The sequence below is a fragment of the Delphinus delphis genome, chromosome 14, assembly GCF_949987515.2.
Source record: "Delphinus delphis chromosome 14, mDelDel1.2, whole genome shotgun sequence".
Classification (NCBI taxonomy): domain Eukaryota; kingdom Metazoa; phylum Chordata; class Mammalia; order Artiodactyla; family Delphinidae; genus Delphinus; species Delphinus delphis.
The window spans coordinates 29,340,836-29,363,054 of record NC_082696.1 but is presented as its reverse complement, the minus strand read 5'-3'; the positions used below and the strand labels follow the sequence as shown (position 1 = coordinate 29,363,054).

The 22,219-nt window shown below is 38.8% G+C and overlaps 1 protein-coding gene across 1 annotated transcript in view; it reads left to right on the top strand.

Annotated features, from left to right (window-relative positions):
* The window catches only part of EYA4 (EYA transcriptional coactivator and phosphatase 4), a 259,130-nt gene that overhangs the window by 212,798 nt on the left and 24,113 nt on the right, over positions 1 to 22,219 (top strand). The window contains exons 11-12 of the mRNA XM_060030523.1: positions 6,179 to 6,315; positions 7,775 to 7,858. Of these exons, the coding sequence (XP_059886506.1) occupies positions 6,179 to 6,315; positions 7,775 to 7,858 (221 nt within the window). The remainder of the gene's footprint in view (positions 1 to 6,178; positions 6,316 to 7,774; positions 7,859 to 22,219) is intronic.

Here is a 22,219-nt window from a genome sequence, read left to right as displayed (position 1 = left end):
AAATAATTAAAATAGTATGAATGTTGAGAAAAGGAAAATGCTAGATAACGTGGGGAATATTAACGAGAAAACTAATTTGAACATGAAGAAGTGACAATGAAACATACTTTTGCGATACGCGGGCCCCTCACTGTTGTGGCCTCTCCCGTTGCGGAGCACAGGCTCCGGACGCGCAGGCTCAGCGGCCATGGCTCACAGGCCCAGCCGCTCCGCGGCACGTGGGATCCTCCCGGACCGGGGCACGAACCCGCGTCCCCTACATCGGCAGGCGGACTCTCAACCACTGCTCCGCCAGGGAAGCCCGACAATGAAACATACTTTAAGCGACAGAGAAAATGCAATTATATTCATGAAATGGCAACATTCTTTCTTTTTGGTTCACTGTTATATAACAACAAGGTCCTACTGTATAGCACAGGGAACTATATTCAATATCCTGTGATAAACCATAATGGAAGAGAATATTTAAAAAAAGAATCTCAAAATATTGTCTCTAATCTAACTATAGACCGAAGGGAAAATTGTTAATAGGTGTACTAGACTTTGATGCCCCTACTACCAGTTTCTTTCCCCTTATCTTCTTTTTAGACCCTCCCTCCTGTAAACACATAGCCCCTTTGAACCTCTAGTCCTCATTCCCTTTTTAGTCGTTCCACCTAACCTCCCCCTCTCTTAGCAGCCATATCTTATGTAGGGCCAGGATGAAGGGAAGGCAAGAGTTGCCTGGGGTGCAGAATGTAAGGGGGCGTTCATTCTCACAGCCCTTAAATTTTACACCCTTGGCACACTACCTGCCTTAACTTCCGCCCAGCCTAAATCCCATGTTCCAATTCTGTCCTGATCCTCTTTGAGTAAACACTTACATTTCATTAAGAATCTTATCTTAATTTAAAGAATGAGTGATTTCAGAATCCTTGCTTACAAGTGGTGGAAGCACTTTAGGTGGGGAGATATTTGATGTTCTCGTCACACTGCGAAAGGTGTTTCTCACTGGTGAATGCACGGGGAAAACAAAGTAGAATGACGGTGTTCAGAAGCAAAACCACAGACTAAATATTTGATCATCGAGATATCAGAGACAGAGTGACAGGACTTGCAAAGTGTTTTGGAATTTACTAGAATTGAGCTACCAGGAATGAAAACCATTCAAATACTCCAAAATGGTTTATGCTGTGTAGAACTTTGGGTGGAAGATTGGTTTTAATCTAATTTCAGTATGACCACAAGAGTTTCTATGCACGAAAGACACAGATGGGTACTCTCTATTAGCTAAAGAATAATCAACTTTCAGAATAGCTATTTTATTTACATTAAAAATACTAAACGCAGACATGTAGATATTCTGAGTATGTGACTTTGAATGTAACACATTCATATGTGACATTCTCATATTCAGTATCAGAATGCTGCAATTTCTTCAGCTTTCCACTGGTTGCTAATACCAACGAATACAGTTTGACATAATTGTCAGATCTTACGAGACTTTCCATTGAATTTAAAGAAGAAATTATTTCTACTTGTACCCATATTATTCTCTCAACGAAAATCATAACAATACACGTGTCTAGATCTTTAAGGAACTCTGTGACCTCAGACCTTCAGTCAAGATAGTTTTAAGTTTGATTTTTGCCTTTGCAGGTCTGGCATGCATCCAAAAAGTAAACAAGTTCATAACTATGGGATTTTTCTTTATTATTGACGAAATTTGAGGTATTTTGTTTAAGGGTATAAAGAGTATTTTCCACTGACTGGCTCTGCGTTTGGACTTAAAGCAGAGACCTAACAGTTAAATCCACAGTTTGTCATAAATCATTCACTGTTGACTTCTCCCGCGTTTAAAATGGAAACATACTTTATGTTCTATAAGAGACAGCTGGTTGCTCTGATTTAGCGATAAACCTAATGAAATAAAGTTGGATCTAAATATCCAAAACTTAGAAGGTGCAGTTATTCATTACGGTACTGATTAAAAGATAATTATTCAGTCATGTATAGTGTTAGCCCAGGAAAAAGCCTAGGGCAATGGGTAATGACTGATGTTATTTGGAAATTACAAATAGCATTCAGTCATTTATTTTACCTTATTAGGTAATTTGACAATGTATTTAAAGAAACATTACCATGCTGATTAAGAACAGATATTTTAGTTCATTATCTTTGAAAAGATCTTTCTTTGCCTTTAACATAAAGGTTATCTTAGGTATATTATATTTTTGATTCGCATTCCGAATGTTTGATGACTGATAGCACATTAAGCTTAGTGATATTTTTATAGCTCCTTTTTAAAATTTTAAACATCTTTAAAATTAAATATAACTAGCAATTTGTAACAACATTCTGTAGTCTGAGACCTTGGCAAACATTTCAGATACATTAGCTAATTAAACTTTACAAGTGTTGCAGAAAAGTAAAGGATATGGTAAGATCACTCTTTGAAAAGAAGCCAGTTTCTTAGGCAGAACTCAGTAGACTTTCTAGGCCTCATGGCATTTCACATGAGGACAGGAAGGAAAGCAAAGTACTAATTCAGTTCATTGAAGGAACAAGAGGACTTAAACGGAAAGGACTGACCACATTTAACTTCTCTGCCAATTTGCATTTTCCCTACCTGCAGCATTACTGTACCCTAGTGCAATTACCTGAGTGAAATTGACAGAGGCACTGGAATTAACAGCTTTCTCCTTTTAAAAACAAATGTCAACAAATGTTTAATGACCAGTTGAGCTCAAGTTCCTGATTTTGCCCTTTATCAGAAGAAAGGCTAGAACCTTCAAAAGATATGGAGGTCAGTTCATTTCCATCTGGGTGGTTGCTGTAGGAGCCCAAATACAGCACATGGCCTCTTAAGGACCTGCTCTTTTACTCTGATGTTCTTCAGATGAATTCCTTGGCCCTCACTCTCACAGAAATTGTGTGAAGTCTGTGTAACTCTTTTGATTAGTAGAAACAGATATACATTTGACCTTTTTGTAACCTGGACAGACTGGTGCTATTTGGGAGAGGAAATATTACCTAGTGGTTAAAGCGGGAGTTCTGGAACCATAGCAACATTTCACATACAGGCTATTTCATCTTGGTTAGTTAATTGAGTCCCACATGTCTCCAGTTCTCCCATTATTAAAAGAGGCTAATAAAGGAACAAATTCACTGGGTAGAAGTGACGTTTAAGTCATATATGTGTGTGTGTGTGTGTGTGTGTGTGTGTGTGTGTAAAGAACGTTTCATAGTAAAGAGCTCTGACAAATCAATAAGAAAAAGATAACCCAATTTTTTTAAATTAGTCAAAGATTTAAACAGTTACTTCATAAAAAGTAGATACCAAATGAGTAAGAAACAAAGTATTCTACATCATTACTCATCAAGAAAATGCTAATTAAAACTACAATAAGATACTACCAACCCCTACAATCGCTAATATAAAAAAGACTAGCAATACCAAGTATTGGTGAGGATGTAGAGCAACTAGAACTCTCATTGCTAGTAAGAGAGTGAATTAATACAACAGCTTTGGAAAAGAGTGCTCAGTGTCTACTGCAGGTAAACATATTCCTTCCATTTGACCCAGCACTCCCTCTGCCAGGTGTATACATATAGGCATATGCTTAGTATATACATATAGGGATATGCTAGGAAGGGGAGCTTATGCCCACAGGTATAAACAAGAATGTTTATAACAGCTTTATTCATAGTTGCCTAAAACTACAAATAACCCAAATGTTCATCAACAGAATGTATAAAGCATAGTGTACATATGTCATGAAGTTCCAGCCACATTAAGGAAAAAGCAAACAACTGCTCCAGGCTACAATGTGGGTGAATCTCAGACATAATGAGCGGTGACTCTAGCCAAACACGTATTCCAATAAGCTTATTGAGACCCAGACACTTCCTATGACCAGTCTTTTCCCTTCCTCCTTCTACTCTTTTCACTCCCTTGTTGTGATAGCTGCTGACTTCCAGTTCATTCGAGTAGCTGAGTTGTTCCTGCCAAACCCCGTCTTTAGGGATCCAGTCAACCATCAACCACCCATAACTGAGCACAGTAACTTTGGGATTTTGCAAGATTTTGTCTATTCACCCCTTGCACTGTGGCAAGAACAAAGCTGCCTGATGAGAGTTAACTCCTGAAAATTGATCTATCATGGATAGAAAGATAGGTCTTGGGGAATGTCAACCAAAAAAATCTTACAAGCTTAATAAATGTGTGTTAATTTGAATCAATATTTTATCTGAAAAAGAACATTTGACTGGCAGGACATAGTAACCTTAGAAAAATAATTGAAAATAGAAAACATTTTGTGTGATATTTTTAAAAAGTAGATGTGTGTTTAAGTACCCAAATCCCCATCTAACGCCTATACACGTAAGCTGAAACCTGATTTACTATGACATAGGGCTGTATTCAGCATCGTAACTCAAGATCCTTTTATTATGCTTTCTACTCTCATGCATTCGATAGCAGAGACCCATGCAATGAACTGTGCTAGCAATGTTTTAAGAGCAAATAATATTTGGAACACAGACATTTTTTTTGATGCTGTCCTGACATGCACAGATGTTTCTCAAAGAAAATATTTGACCGTTAGAAATTATTAGAGCTTAGCTATGTAAACACTGTTTACCTAAAACATCTCAGAAAAAATGTTACCTAAGTGTGATCTAGTTTGTTCAGATGTGTTTATTTAGATTAATAACTGCTTGGCTGTCCTCATAATTATTTTACTTTAATTTTTATGATAAAGCATGAGAGTCATAACATCTTTACTTTTAAAAATTGGGTAACTTTAATATGGTTTGCCATTGGACTCTCCTAGACATTTTAACATTATGCATATGATTTCAGTTAAACATAAATCAGATTTATCTCAGTAATACAAAAAGATAGCTGCTATTACCCAGGCTTTAGTATACAAAGAAACTGAGATTCAGAGAGACTGACTAAAATGCTTGAAGTCATATAGTAAGTCCAACTCTTGTTACTTGTGAAGTTTTACTGCACCTCACTGTCACCTTGGTGGGTTTATCTTAACACCCTCTCCTACAGACTTGCCACTGCTCTGTACTCTCCACCTCATAAGATGCTGCATCGCTAGCTTTAGACGTGTCAGACTTTTGGGTATCTGTGGGACATGCAGAACCCAATTAAACCTAAAGTCTGAAACTTAAGATTTGACTTGGTATGCTGTATGGGTCATCACGTAGAAAGTGACTGACCTATGAGAGGGTTAGATTGCCCACATGGTGTGGAGTGGGGAAAATGATCAAAGGAGACAAATGTGCCGTCCAGTACTGTAGCCGCTGACTTCAGTCTGTACTAGCCCCATTACAAGGACTTAATAGGCACGTGTGGCTAGTACAGACTGAAGTCAGCTCTAACTGTCATATACACACAGGATTTCGAAGACTTAGCATGAAAACGAGATTATGTAAAACATGTCATTTTTATATTTATTATATGCTGAAATGATAACGTTTTGGATATATTAGAGCAATTAGCATATAGGAATGAAATTAGTTTTACATGTTTCTTTTTACCTTTTTTAATGCGGCTTCTAGAACATTTAAAATTATATGTATGCGTGGTTACATTCGTGGCTCACTTTGTATTTCTGTTGGACAGCACTGGTACGCGCTGTTCTTTTAAGACGGGTCCTTTAAAAAGAAAAGATAGCAAACAGATAGCTTCTAGATAGAAATGCAAGGTCAAAGGGAAGGACTTTTCAACTTGTCTGTGTGCCCCCCGCCCCCAGAAACGGGAGAGGTTGAAGGGAAGGTAAGAGAGAGTTTGAGTAGTGGAGCATGATTATTCTCTAATAGGTGAGGCACGGAAGTCATATTTGCAGGGGGAGGGATGGCATCTCATCCTCAGACATAAGGAGGTGACAACAGATCTAAATTTAGATAAATACATAGGTGGGGATAGAGATGGGAAGTTGAGGGCATCTGGAGTACAAAAGGTCTTCTTCAGGTTTAATAGATCACATAGATCGAAACTAGGAGAAACCTGTGTGACCTGCAAAATTTTGACTGAATTAGAATTTTGTGTATTTGTGATTATAAATCTTTCTTGTCATAAGGAATTTTCTGTTGTAGGATTTGTTAAAATCATTAATCATGAAGACTCATACCTGATCTAAAAATGAAGTGCTGTCCTTGACAGTATTCACGTTATTCACAGGAGAGTTTGATACCGTGCAGAGCCCCTCCACACCCATCAAAGATCTCGATGAGAGAACGTGCAGGAGTTCTGGGTCAAAGTCCCGAGGAAGAGGCCGGAAAAGTAATCCCTCCCCGCCTCCCGACAGTGACCTGGAGGTATGCTGACTTCTCCTTAAAAGGTGTAATGTGATGTTTCATTTTATTGAATGATATATTCTATACCGTACAGTTCTGTAAAGTTTCAGACTTAAAAGAAAAAGATACATCATGAAATGAGTGGACCTACTATGAAGTAGGCATTTCACAGCTCTGAAATTGGAGATTTCGTCCATTATAATGGCAAAACTAAAAACAATAACAACTTAAAAATCATAATGCTCTATAAATTCTAGGCCTGAGATAGTTGCATCTCTTGATCCAAAAGACACAAACAGAAGGCACAAGCAGAAATTTGAAAAATAAAGCCATTGTTTGTGGAGTATTTATCTGAGAAGCACTCTTTCTGGGAGTACTAGGGTCATGAAAGATGTTTACATGGGTCAATAAATATTAAAAGGTAAAATTAATCTGTATGGAGAAAAAAAGGTGTCATCAGAAAATAAGAAAAATTCCAATCATTTGATACATATGTTAAAATTTTTATACCTGTAAAAATTTCCGTGTGTCATTGTTTCCAGTTGGGACAGATCTTTTGAGATATATCCATACTAAGCAGGTTGTTTTTATTATGAAACATCAGAAGAAACTATTCTTAACCGTAATGTGTTACTTCTTACACAGCTGCATATTTTAACTGCGAAAAAAAGTTAAATCTCCAGATTTAGTAAAGTCAAGTAATAGCCCTTGTATCTCTTCATAAGAGATACAAGAGATTTCCTTGATGCGAACAACAGTAGTAGATTCAAATGCCTTCAAGAACCCAGCAGGTGATATGAATGAGTGAACTGGGCTAGGGGGCCAGCAGACTGGGAAGAGTGGGGAGCACCGGCCTAGTCTACAGGGACCCCTGCATCATTGCCACATGGACTGTCAGCCACCATTGCCACAAACTGGAAGTTTGTCTACTGCGGTCAAAACCCTGAACTTTGTGTGAAATCTTCTAATCTGGACATTTTAATCAATAATTTGAAACCGTTCAAAACACCGTGCAGGCCAAACAACCCACCTTATGACTTAATCTGACCCAAGGGTCCACACGTTACAATTTCTATTTAGGGATTGTTCATTGATTCTTTAAAATATTTTTTAAAATATAATTCTTTGCATGAATTACAAAACTTCATGAATTCATGAGACATAAAATTTGATAAGAGCACACTTCTATCATAAAGTCCAAACGTGTCTTTTGGGTATTAACTGCAAGTACATATTTGAATGAATTCATTCAGATTAGGACATCACATTTTTAAGCCTTATTATTTTTGTCACTCTTGTTCCTCAGGTTCTACAGGGGTTAGATTTGACAAATTTGGAGGAAAAATTAATGGAGTAGCATAGATTTCCATATAATGGTATCAAGATTATATCCAACAATAAAATGAGAGGTCTTCTACTTGTAAAGAGATTTGTTTCCTTAGAACTTGATAATTCTTCGATATTTATCTTTTTTCTCCAGCGTGTGTTTGTGTGGGACTTGGATGAAACCATCATTGTTTTCCACTCACTGCTCACGGGATCTTATGCCCAGAAGTATGGCAAGGTAAGAAATCAAGAAATTTTACCCCAAGACACCTTGTTAGAATTTTATTTTAAATAAAATCAAAAGCCATTTAAAAATACCTTGTAGTGTTTTTATTGCAGTCTGTCAAGTCTGCTCTTAATTATTTATTTCCAGTGGCTCATTGTTCTTTAATGTGAACTGGCAAATTTTACAGAACTTAATTAGAAATCATATTCTTTTTCCTTTCTTCATAATAACTTTGAATTTTCTACATGAAAAACCAAGCTTATTACCCTCACATAATTATTTTAGAAAATGTTTTTGTAAATTGAAATGGACTTTAAACATTATAATACGTATATTATTGTCTAATAAGGGAACCTTAAGAAATTGTTTGGATTAATTTGTTGCACCAGATGTTGCTATAGAATGCCATTTGAAATAAGGAAGTAATCTTTTGTCTGACAGATCCTTTGCATTTATAAATATAAGTATTTTTTGGTAACTTTGAGGAAGCATATTATAGAGACTGGGAATAATACCCCGTCACACATACAAATCCAGAGGCAGATGTTCTCATTACTTTCCTTTGTCTCTTGCCATTATTTTCATAGTCAGTTTGCTTCTTGTAACAGTGTTGTTATAAACGTGGGTGAGTCTGTTTCAAAGAGTGATGCACCTGCAACAGGTTTTTCAGCTAGAAACACAGTTGTAGAGGCCATTTGAGTCTTTGATTCTGTAGGACTCACAGTCTAACCAGAGTCAATTCACAACATGTTGGCCTGCCTTCAATTACTGTATTCAAAGTCGTATCTAACTTCGGTTCCTTTCCATATGACACTTACAGAAGTGTCTCCCTTCATCTTTACAGTGTCACATTATTTCATAGGGTCTCATGTTAGCTCAACATGCAGTTTTTAACATCTTCTAGACTAGTTGTGATGAATTGATTGCACTCAAGCATTTCCTCCTAAATTGCGCTCTTGGTGAATTTGCATTGCATTTGATTCTTAGTATAAGTAATGAAAGTTGCTAAACATATGAAAGGTAACAATTTTATTTAGTGACCATTCAGAAAAAGGAGTCTTAGCTCCTTTATCACAATCATCGTCATCTGAAACAGTGATCTCCAAAGCAGGATGTATGCGTGTGTGCCAGATATACACAAGGTGCTTCACTGAGATAAGGAGAGAAAATAACACATTCATACCCGCAATTTCTATTCTTATCTGTTTCAATACATGTAAATGATTATAACTTAAAGAATATGTATGTAATTTATAAATAAATTAACTATACATAAATTTGTGGTACACACTCAAAATTCTATTACTGACAGAGCATACCGTCTAAAAAGTTTCCAGATAATAATCTAAAGCATTTTCTTCTGAAGTAATTTTGGCTTATATGGAATACACAGTAATCCTATTGAACTGATTACAGTATTTTTGTGCAAATTTTCATATTAGATAAATGTTTAAAATAAACAGCCTAACTTGAACACACAAATCCAAATAAAAGTCCCCTTCAAAATAGTCACCATTGGAGGCTATACCTAAATATCCCTGTTGCTTCCATTATGCCAAATCAGTGGTGCGACTCATCTTTCGGAATTACCTTTAGATTTTTAAAGTATTTTCTGACTTCAAATCTTCATCCTTTTGTGGTAATTGTGATATTTAGAAGTAAAAGGATGATTTGAACCCAAGATGATAAATAAACAGCATGGTCAAAATGTCACTATATATGTGTATATATATATATATATATATATATATATATATATATATATATACACATTTTTTTCCGTTTCCGTCAAAAATACCTTAAAGTTTCTACCATCCCAGAACTGAGCGCGGCCTTCTATTTGGGATATGAAGGGGTACCAGTAAAGAAGCAGAGGGGTGGTAAACCATTATAAAACAACATCGAATAATGAAGCTGCTTTTCTTGAGTGACTGATAAACTGGCTCTAAGAGCAATTCCAAAAGCAAAGTTCTCCTACTTCCCTCAGCAGTGGTGCATCACTGAAATAACCCATCCCCTCCCAGGATGGCCACCTGGTCATGCAGCATTCATTTCACAAACAAGTTCCGTTATTTTAAAGTATTGTCGAAAAGCTTTGTTCGCATAGAAAAGAGAGACATTCTCTATGCCTACAGAGGCTTAAAACAGCCGAGTTGCAGCAACGGCGGGAAGAGTGAGGGGAAGAAGGAAACTAATGTTTATTTAATGCCCACGATGTGCCAGCGTTAAGCGTCACAACAATTTTAAGGGGTGGGTTCTTCTTCCCAATCTGTACGTGAGGAAACATGCTCAGAGAGGGAATAAGATGTGTGCAATCACACAGCTAGTCAGTGGTAGAGATGACTCTTGGGGCCCTGGACTCTTTGACCTCAAAGCCCATGTCGTTTCTGCTTATAGAACATCACATGGCATAGACGATTAAGCTACCATGAACACAATATACAAGTGACATTTCCTGAAAGGAATAAGGACAATTAGTGAGGTACTGTGAAGGCAGTTGTGTGAGTTCTCCTTTAAGTTGGAATGATTCTAAGTATCTTCTTGCAGACAATTGGGATAGTTTTCCATCAAAAGGGAAAACTTAAGAAATGTTCAGTGAAATAGAGTGTGGTAGACAGATACCAGTACCTCATGGTGGTGCAGAATCGGAATAGGATCAGAGGCACTGTTGGCAGGGTGTGGGGAGGATAAGCCTACATTTCTAGAACACCTACCATGTGGTAGCACCTGTGTTTGGCATTTCACAAGCAGTAGGGATGGGGGAGAAGGACAACAGCCTTCGAGTCAGAGAAACCTAACTTTGAAAACCCAGTGCTGACGCTTACAGTTTTCTGACCTTGGGCAAATTACTTAATTCTTCCGTCTCCATTTCTGTAACATGGGAATAATACTATTTATAGTGAAGGAGAAGTAAAGAGAATACCATGTTTAATAGCTTAGCAGAACACTTGGTGTGAACTAACGCTCACAAAAATTGTAACTGTGATTAGTCACTTTCACAAATGTTATCCAACTTAACTCTTATAATTACTCTACTGTAATGTATTGTGATCCAAGTTCTGTGGATGAGGAAACCTGGGTTATTGGAGTTTAAGAAACTTGACCAAGGTTGCAAAGTGATAAATGCTGGTACGAGTATTGGAAACCAGGTCATTCTCATAACAAAGCTTTGTCCTTAATACTATTCTCTGCTACCGGAAGGGGGCCTGCTGGAGTTGACCATGTTGAATAATGGTTTCCTCCAGGAAATTAAAAGAAATTAAAGGGAAAATGTTTTTAAGCTCTATTTTTTTCTAATCAAAATGAAAATTCCTTTATTGAGTTGCATGAAAAACAATTTAGATGACCATGTTTATTGAATTATTATTTATTTTTTAAAGTAATTTGATCATTGACTTTTTTCTTAATGTCAATAAGGAAATTGGTGTTGCCTCTTAGTAAGATGTTAATATTTTGGCATGTTAAGAAGTGACTAAATAAAGGATGTTGTTATATGAGGCCCATCCTGTGAAGCTGGGGACCACATGTAGCTCAGGGGTCATTTGAAGGGGACAGAGAGGGTATTGGGTAGTTGCACTTCACCACACACCATAAATAAACTAGAGCTACAAGGACAACTGTGTTCATCCAACAAATATTTACTTAGCACAGGTACACGTGCTTCCCGCTCTCATGGAGCTAACAAGCAAACAAAGTAACTTCAGATTATGGTAACTGCTCTGAAGACAATAAAACTAGGTCAGATGGAGAGTGACTGGGTGGGTGACTGGGGAGAGATGACATTGATGCTGACACCTAAATTACAAGAAGGAGCTAGCCGTGCAGGTTAGGGGGGAGAGGAGTGTGGAGGGGACCGTTCCAGGCAGAGGACATAGAAGGGCTCTGGGCAGGAGCAATCTTCCAGTGTTCCGGGCATATAAAGGAGCAGTGTGGCTGGAAGGTTGTAAACAAAGGTGCGTAACACAAGATAACACAAGGTAAAAACAGAGAGACAGGCAGGGGGCCGCATCAGGTCCAGCGTCTGCCGTAAGGCATTTGGAATTTATTCTAGGTGCAGTGGAAGTTGTTGTAGGGTTTAGGTTGAATTGGGACCTGGTGGTTTAAGATCGGCTGCTGCGTGGAGAAAGGAGTTTAGAGGAAGAAGACCGTTTAGGAGACTGCTGCCTGGAGAAGGGCTTCTTGAACTTGAATGTGAGTCCCTGACCCTCAGGGATTGTAAAACCCAGAGTTTCTGATTCTGTAGGTCTGAGGCAGGGCCTGAGATTTCACCTTTGGAATAAATTTTCAATAAAGCTGATGGACCATGCTTTGGGAACCGCTAGAAAAGAGCATTTCCCCAACATTTTTCTTGGGAAAGCGAGTTCCAAAATATGTTAATTGATAGTCTTTGTGGAAAAAAAAACCCATGGCCAAATAAATTTGAGGAATACTTGAATTTTATGGCCATTCAGTATATGTTATCATCTTAAAGGTCCTGAGATGTTTTACAGTTAAGAATCCTTTGTAACCATGTTTAATTCCTCCGTTCCCGAGTGTCTAAGTAATGACCTTGAGGACCCACTGAAATGAGGTCTTTCTGGTGATCAGCTGACAATTCAGAAGGACTTTGCCAATAGCGAAAGTGACCAGGGCCATTATTTCTGCTGAGGAAAAAAAAGACCCCTGTACTACGTAAAGTTTATCTAATCTTGAAATTCTTAATGTCTTCAGTCTTTTTAATTTCTCCGATCAGTCTTGTTTCCACAATGTGCACTTTCAGCGTGTAAAAGTTTTGTGTGACATAGTGATTTTTCTGTTCTTTTAACCAGAGAATCTTTTGTGTTCGTAGTATATCACGCTGAGTATCTTTATATAAAACATATAAGGGCAGATCTGCTCTAGGTGAAATGTAGAAGTTGGGGGACTGGAGACATCCCATTTCCCTCATGTAGACAATCCCTTCCCCCATGGTTCTCAGTCACCCCAGAAGGGTTTCCTGAGTCCTGAGGGTTGCTCAGAACACATTCTGTAGGGCAGTAATCCAGCTGAAGGAGCACCAAACTAGAGGTTAGGAGGAAGTCCTGTGCCTAGATGTACCTTAAGCTACTCATTTAACCTCTGAGCCTCTTTTCACATCTAAACATGGTTATAATCCATTTCCTTCCTGGAGTTACTGGATGGATTAAATGATATAATGTAAAAAATATATATATAAAAGTAGCACTTAGCTCTGAAAACTATCATCCATGTCCTGTGGCGGAGAAATTTAATGCACTCTTTCCCCCAAAAGGGAAATGACAAAGGCAGAAATTTCCAGACATGCAGAAGGTCAATGTTTGCAGAAAGTGGTACTGCAGTGGCCTGAAGTATAGTGAGCTGAGAGCTGGAAATACGAGCGCCAGCGGTGTAAAATCATGTCCTGCCATGACCACACCTACCTACCTATCTACCTATTTTTCTCTCTCTTCCCCACCTCCAACCCCAATAAAAATAAAGAAACAAGCAAACAAATAAGTAAGTACCATTTTTGAGCTCTTGCTATGTGCCTGGCACTTTTCTGAGTGTCCTGTTAAATGCATTACTGTCTCCTTTGCTTTCACCACCACCCTATGTGATTGGTACCATGTCACACAGCTCGCAAGTGGTTTGGCCAGCCGGAACCCACGTCTCTTCCACCTGCTCTGGATCTCTGTACTCTTTTTGTCTCATGTCTTTCCCCACCACCTATCAAAATAAAATTCATGGAACATAATAATTTAGGAATGCCATTTTTACTCATAAATTGCTCTGTGTAACTAACTATTGTGTTTTAATTTAAAAAAAAACTTTAGAAAAATCCTGCTTCAGTTTATAAATAAATAATATTATGAATTTTCCAAGGATCTTCCTAATATATGATCACTTTGGACCCTGTTCAGTTGTCAACACAACATGCTCTTTTCCCAAGCAGAACCATTCCTGGATATTTACCATGATGGCAAAGGAGGGATGTCAGTATTTGAGTTCTGCTGCCTGTGGAGCTGGTGATGGGCTTTGCAGCTGAGCACCAGCTGGCATGTACACCTTTCAGCACTGCACAGCTCTAAAGCAGGAGTTTGTAAGTTTGGCAGGACGCAGACCAGGAATCATCCATCATCTGTTAGAGTTTATGAAGATTATCTCTATTCCCTGATTAATTGTATATAGTATTTTACCTGATAAGTTGCAGTAATTCCTCTTTGTTAGAAGGAGGAGTGAAAGAAGCTAAATAAATTGTGCTTTAGGGATTTGGTTTATTTTGAAGCATTAATGTGTCATGTGCTGTGAGGCCATGATTCTCTAAAAGTCATTCCACAGGAAGGATGCAAAGGAAATAGCCCAAGTCAGGGAAAAGACTGAAGGAAAAGTGAACAGTTACATTGCGAAACTGAAATCCAAGCTCCCAAAACTACTTGCTCAATTTAGACAACATCTTATATAAAAGGAGCACTGGAGAAATGATATGTTCATCAGGATAAATCCACTGGTTACTTTTATATTAAACAATCTACACACACTTATGTGGAAAGGCTTCTGAAACAGCACAAGCTATATTTTAAATGATGAGATTGTCATGAAGATAAGTACTGACGTATGTGTACGTCACCTAAGGAAAAGCAACATGATTTGCTAGAATGTGGTTAGAATGAATCAAGTGTTGGAACCATGGATTGGAGGCCACTCTGATGGCAGCATGCAGGTGACCACCCCTCTGGGCATAATGGTTAGAGCATTCTGAATTTGGAGGGAGAAGGGACCTGAGTTTAAATTCTATCTCCACTTCCTACTATGCATGTGACCTTGGGTAGTTTTTTTAGTCTTTGTGAGCTTCAGTTACTTTTATATAAAATGGGGAGAATAATTTCATAATTTGATTAGAAGGGTTAAATGAGTCAGTGCATTAAAACTCAGCACATTACCTACCACAAAGCAAACATTCAATGAGTGTAACCTGTTTTATTTGGTTCCAAGGAAGTCTGAATGTTGAGAAACTGAATTTGGGGGAAACTGGGTGTTTTATCCAAAAATGTATGTGTTGTTTCATCTCATAATGTGAGATACTCAGCTCAATGTTGTAGAGAAGAGCGTGACTAGAGAGTGATCATGGCACATATAAATTGAATGAATGAGGAATTCACAAGTCTCAAAAACTTTAGTGATAGAGAACAGACTTGTGGTTGCCAAGGGGGAGAGGGGGCGGGGAGGGATGGATTGGGAGTTTGGGACTAGCAGATGCAAACTATTATATATAGTATGGATAAACAACAAGATCCTACTGTATAGCACAGGGATCTCTATTCAATATCCTGTAATAAACCATAATGGAAAAGAAAAATAAAGTGAAAAAAACGTTAGTGTTTTTCATGGTTGCTCATAGTATATGTGTTTAAGGGCACACATGCGTGTGCATGTAAACATAGTATAGTTGACCCTTGAACAATGCGGCGGGTCAGGGGTGCCGACCCCCCATGAAGTCAAAAATCTGAGTAACTTTTGACACCTTAAAAACGTAACTGCCAATAGGCTGCTGTTGACTAGAAGCCTTACTGGTAACATAAATGGTTACCACGAATTTTGCATGTTGAGGTATGATATACCGTATTCTTACAATAAAGTAAGCTAGAGAAAGGAAAATGTTATTATGAAAGTCATAAGTAAGAGGAAGTACATTTACAGTACTGTACTGTATTTATCAATACCATAAGTTTGTCATCTGTTTGTAAGGTGAATTGTCTGTCAGTACCTATGTCAGTATTGTCTTACATGGTATAAAACACTGTAGATGTGATACACATTACTAACACTAGACATCAAAAATGAAAAGATAATGTGAAAAATAAATTCATATTTATTTACAGACATAACGATTCATGCACTGATAACAAAGCAGCGATGTGATTGCTTTATGGTAGCCTAAGTGTCATCAATATGGTTGCTTCACAGTAGCCTAACCTACACACTAATGAATGAGTCATTGTAAAATTTTTATGACACACAGTATTACAGTTATATTCTTAATACAGTATTGGAGACACAGTTACATTAAAAAAAAAAAAACACTTACCTATGATGATAGGCTGATATGCAGTTTCTCCAGTTAATAGAGAGGGGTCTACTGTACAGTAATGTAATTCTTTGAAAGCAAAGTCATAAAACAGTAAGAAAACTAACCCATTATTAATTTTATATGATACATCGCTCACCTTATGCACACGTAAGGATAAGCTGTTCACTTCAATACAAGTCTTTGCACACGATGTTCTACAAGACAAACACTTAGGCGATGGTGATTATGGGACAAAAACGTGTCATACAGTTCTTGCCGTACAGTTATTAGATTTTCACACGAAGACATTCAACACACATACACAACAGCTAAGGTTATTAACTGTCTGTCATGATGATTACTCTTCATTTAGTGGAAGTGGATCGTCATAAAATTCTTCATCCTCGGCCTCTTTACAATGAGTAGGCTGAGGACGAGGGAGAAGAGGAGGGGTTGGTCTTGCTGTCTCACCAGGCGGCAGAGGTGGAAGCGATGGTGGAGGTGGAAGGGGAAGCAGGGGAGGCTGGCGCACTCAGTGTAACGTTATGGAAATACAGCGCAATTTCTGTCTGACTTTTTTTGCTTTTTCGTTTTTCTAAAAATGTTTCTATATGGTACCAATCTTTCCATCGTTTGCTTTAGTTTCAGCGCCCATATCATAGAAGGGTCCATGTCTTAAAAGAGATCAAAAGCAGTTTTGAATAATCAGAACCTTCTGCCAGACTGCCTAATGTCATTTTGTTTCCTGGCGCTGCTTCTTCTATGTCCTCTTCCTCGTTGTCTGGCACTGGTTCAGATGCACTCATCTCCATCAGTTTGTCCCCTGTTAATTTTTCTGGTGTGGTGTCTGTTAGCTCTTGAATTTCTCCAAGATCTCTATCTTGAAACCCTTCGCCCTCACCTCTCTTTGCCGTATCCACCATCTCTTTCATGATTTTCTTGATTGGCTCTGTCGTAAATCCTGTGACGTCATGCACAACATCTGGACACAAGTTTCTCCAGCAGGCATTTATTGTTTCTGGCTTGATGGCTTTCAGGGTTTTTTCTATACCAGTGATGGCATTTTCAGTGGCATAATCCTTTCAGACATTCATGATGTTCTCTGTTGAGGTTCTTCTCTTCCATAGCATTGACAATCCTTTCCGTAGAGTACCATATATAATGAGCCTTAAAGGGCCTATGACCGCCCCCCGTTCTGGAGACTGAATTAGAGATGTTGTGTTTGGGGGCAAGTAGACCACTTTACAGTGCCTTCAGTGTTGAACCTATGGGGTTCTGGGTAGCCAGGGTCGTAGTCCAATATCAAAAGGACTTTTAAAGGCATTCCCTTACTAACAAGGTACTTCCTGACTTCAGGGACAAAGCCTCAATAGAACCAATCCAGAAAAAGTGTTCTCGTTGTCAGGCCTCCTTTTTGTACAATCAGAAGACTGGCAGCTGGTGTTTATCCTTTCCCTTCAAGGCTTGGGGTTAGCAGCTTTATATATAAGGGCGATCCGGATCATAAACCCGACTGCATTTGCACAAAACGGTAGTGTTAGACTGTCCCTTCCTGCCTTAAATCCTGCTGCTAGCTTCTCTTCCTTATTAACAAATGTCCTTGGTGACATTTGTTTTTCCAGAATAGGGCAGTTTCATCTGCAGTAAAAACCTGTTCAGCAGATATTCTTTCTCCCCAATGATTTTCTTAATGGTGTCTGGGAACACATCTGCTGCCTCTTGGTGTGTGAAGCTTCTTCTCCTGTTATCATGACATTTTTTAAGCCAAACCTCTTTCGTAAATTATCAGACCATCTTTGCTGACATTAATTTCTCCAGCTTTAGCTCCTCCACCTTCCTTTTGCTTTAAGTTGTCATTTAATGACTTCACTTTTTCTCCAGTCATATTAGAATCTACACGTATGCCTTTCTTGTAGTAATCCTGAACCCACATCAAAGCTGGATTTTCCACGTGAGATAAAAAGGTATTTCTGAAAAAGAGCAAGGTTTCGAGCCTGCTGGTGTAACTGCAGCGATGGCTTCATGAATCTCCTTTTCTTCTTTACAATGGTCTTTATGCTGGATTTACTTATCTTGAGATGGAGGGCAACCACAGCTGAAGAATTTAAGCTATGGTACATATCAAGTAATTAAATTTTTTTTTTTGTCATGTCATGATTTCCTCTGCTTCTTGGGAGCACTTCTAGCATCACTAGGGGCACTCGTATGGGTCCCCTGGTGTTATTTAAGGTTTATGGTATTGCAGTAAACAATGCAAAATACGCGAGAGCTGCAAGAGATCACTTTTTACTGCAATGTGCAATTTACTGGAGAAATGAACTGCTCACAAGGAGTTGATTAGCCTCGCTTGGCATTTAAGCGGATACTTGTAACACTTGAGCTCACTGAAATAGTAACAGGAGGTGGCTAGGAAATTGCTACAGTAGTACAATATGGACTACAGTTAATTTTTTCAGTTATGATTTAATCCTGCATTTAATCCTGTTTGTATACATTTCTCTTGACTGTGAACAGTGCCCTGAACAGTCTGTGTGTGCGTAAGTTTTGATCAATTTTAACTTTTTAATAGATTTGTGTGTATCTTATGGTATTAAATGATAAAATAGACTAGTATCTCTATATATTTTATGCATTCATGATATACCTAATTTAATTTTTTTTCCAATATTTCTAGGCTATGTGGTTGGTCTGGGAGTTTTTTTCAAATGATCGCAAATCTCCAAAAAATGTTCCAGCACATTTATTGAAAAAAAATTCCGCATATAAATGGACCAACAAGGTTCAAACCTATGCTGTTCAAGGGTCACTTGTACATATGTATGTAAAAGTAAAGCTAAATCAAAGACAGTGACACTTCTCAAACTCTCATAGGGAGTTTGAGAGACAGTGAAACTTGAAATTAATATACAAGAAAGATAAGTGGTTATTCATTTCTTTTTTTTTTTTTTTTTTTTTTTTTTTTTTGCGGTACGTGGGCCTCTCACTGTTGTGGCCTCTCCCGTTGTGGAGCACAGGCTCCAGACGCGCAGGCTCAGCGGCCATGGCTCACGGGCCCAGCCGCTCCGCGGCATGTGGGATCTTCCCGGACCAGGGCACGAACCCGTGTCCCCTGCATCGGCGGGCGGACTCTCAACCACTGTGCCACCAGGGAAGCCCTATTCATTTCTTAAAAGCACAAACTTCTGGAGGCACCTTTTATAACCTCCCTGAAGTTTCAATCTCCGTTTATGATCTTCGCTTATGAACATTCAATCTCACTCTGTATGACAGTCTCTAGTAAGTCAGAAAGAGAAAAATAAATATCGTATATTACCACATACATGTGGAATCTAGAAAAATGGTACAGATTAACCAGTTTGCAAGGCAGAAATAGAGACACAGATTTAGAGAACAAACGTATGGACACCAAGGGATTGTAGGGGGTTGGGGGGGTGGTGGGATGAATTGGGCGATTGGGATTGACATGTATACACTGATGTGCATAAAATAGATAACTAATAAGAACCTGCTGTATAGCACAGGGAACTCTACTTCACTTCGCTGTACAGTAGAAACTAACATAACATTGTAAAACACCTATACCTCAACAACAACAAAAAAATAAATAAATTTTAAAAAAGCATTCCATCTCACATCTTGGGTGTTGGAGGGAGGCAGATTACGTTATTACCTTGCCTTAAATTTCCATAACTCATCATTAACTTGCCTTTTTCGAAATTCATGTCTCACTTATCTTTTCTACAGTCTTCCTCTAATATACCACCCACCTTTCTCCAAGTCCTGAGGCCTCAATTGGGTGGGTTCATTTGCCATCTCTGTCACTTTTCTCTAAGTCCTATGCTTTCTAGCTCATCCTTCCATGGTCATTCTCACCATTCTCTTTTCTTCTCCCTTTCCATCTGGTTGCTATGCTATACTATTATATATTGTATAATATAAATATGATACTTTACTAGTTTTTATTTTTAAAAGTATTTATGATATATTATGGGCTGGAAGCAAGTTCCATCCATCCATAATCTCTATGATAGCAGTAGTATAGCATAGCAACTATAGTTGTAGCATATTACTATTGCTGTAATTCCCCTTGAAGTATATTTAATCTGTTATTAGTTTAATAAATGTGGGTGAGCATTATTCATTGGATTCTCTACTGATCAAAACAGTAGAAGCTGGTAGTGGTAGGTAAGCTGTGTGATGTCCCCTTCATGACTTCTGATTACTTAATTTGACTACTGTTCAGTTACAAATATGATGCTTACATCAAATACTTGGATTTTGAACAAATCCTTTTAATCCAGAGGAAAAATTAACTAGTTTTACACCTTTACCTGCTCCCTAGAAGGTCGTTGGCTACATGACTAAGAAAAGAGGCACCATGGGTCCTCTGGTCTTTGAAGTTAAGTCCACAGATGATCTTTATGGAGGTGAAGGTGGGGCAATTCACTCTTACTCATAACTGTAAGCTATTTCCAGGGAAGCCTAATTCCCAAGAAATTATACTGAGTCACCATGCTACTCAGTAATCAGACTGATTCAGGTCATAAGAGTCTTTTGGAAGCATCTCAGAGGCTTAACTCCTGGGAAACCAGAAGGCCATGCCAGCTCTGGTGTTCCCTAACCATCCCAGACCTTCAGGAGAGCCCTTAGACCAGTGCTTTATAAATATTAACGTGCGTATGAGTCACCAGGCAATCTTGTTAAGCTGTATATTCTGCTTCAGTAGATCTCCGGGGTAGGGTCTGTGATCTGCCTTTCTAACAAGCTCCTAACTCAGTGCTGCTGGTCTGTGAGCCACACTTTGAGTAGAAAGATCTTAATCACTGATTCTCGGTCTTGTGTACATTAGAATCACTGGAGAGCTTTGAAATTACTGGTGCATGAGTCCCACCTCAGAGAATACCTGATTTAATTGGTACAGGGTGTGGCCTGGGCAGCAGGATTTTTCAAAGCTCCCCAGGTGCTTCTCATATGTGGTCAAGTTCAGGAGCCTCTGCCTCAGACGTCATCATCCCAGCCCTGGATGACGCTATCACCCCGCTTTTGTATAAAGCCTCATCATCTTTATGCCTCTTTTTCTCCGTCAGGCTCACCTTGAAAAAAACAAAACAAATCAAAAAAACCCTGTCCAACACTCTACCTGTACCTCAACAGCTGAACGTGGCCACAAATCTCAAGTGGGTCCCAGCACACCTGGGCTAATTCTTCCAGCTGATTATTTCAAACCTTCTCTCCCCTCAGCCCTTCAAAGCCCCCTCTCAATTCTGCACAAAACTCTTCCTCCATCACTTTAAGGAAAAAAAAAAAAAAGCAAACTGGAAGAATCACTTTATCTTTGCACCATAACCGTATTCTCTGCCTGCTCTCTGCACCCCCATTCATGCCCTGGATCCAGGCCCTCTCACTTACCCAGTGAATCTCCTCCCCAAAAGACCTCTTTCATTCCTGAATCCCCAGTGTCCCACTTTTCTGGATTATTCCCATCACTCTTTTACATATCGTAATAGTCCCATCACCAGAAAAGCCTCTTGAGCCGTTTTCCAGTCACTGCTCTCTTTCTCCGCTCTTCCCTCACTTGCCAGTCCTACAACTCTCTTCAAATCTGAGAAATGACCTTCTTGCCAAATTCATGGTTTATCTTCCTGGTGTCTCTCTCACTTGTATTTGACCCAGTTAATCACTCCCTCTTTCTTAAAATCCTTGGTCCATTTCACGTCTCTCACATGGGTCACTGTGCCTCACACTCTCCCGTACACATTTTTCTCACTGTCGCCTCTGTGTATGTTCCCTATCGCCATGGCTGTGCATGGCTAGTCCCCTCCCTTTTCTCAGGTCTCTTATCCTCCACTATCACCTCCTAAGAAAGGCTTTCCCTTCACTTCCTTTCAATAAGCCATCACCACCCATCCCCATAGCCTTCTGTGTCTGCTGACTGATTTTTTTTCACCACCTAGAATACTACATATTTCCTTGTTTTTTGTCCATGTATTCATCAGAGGGCCCATCCAGTAATAGTATAAACCCCATAAGGGCAGGGAGTTTGCTTATTTAATTTTCTGCTCTCTGCCCAGAATTTGATCATGTCTGACACATAGTAGACACTCAATAAATACATGAAAGTTCCTAAAACCCTTCTCCAGTTCCCCCTGAGAATGCTTAAGCCCACTGCCTGTCCATTACAGACAAACAACTCAATTGTAAAATTTCCCTTCTGATTCATGACTGAATGTCATGGCATTTCTTGTCGCTGATTAAAAGAGTTTAGGTATTCTAACAAACCCACTAGCTATTTCCACCTTGGTTCGTGGAGCTAGTTTGTCTTTCTTTTC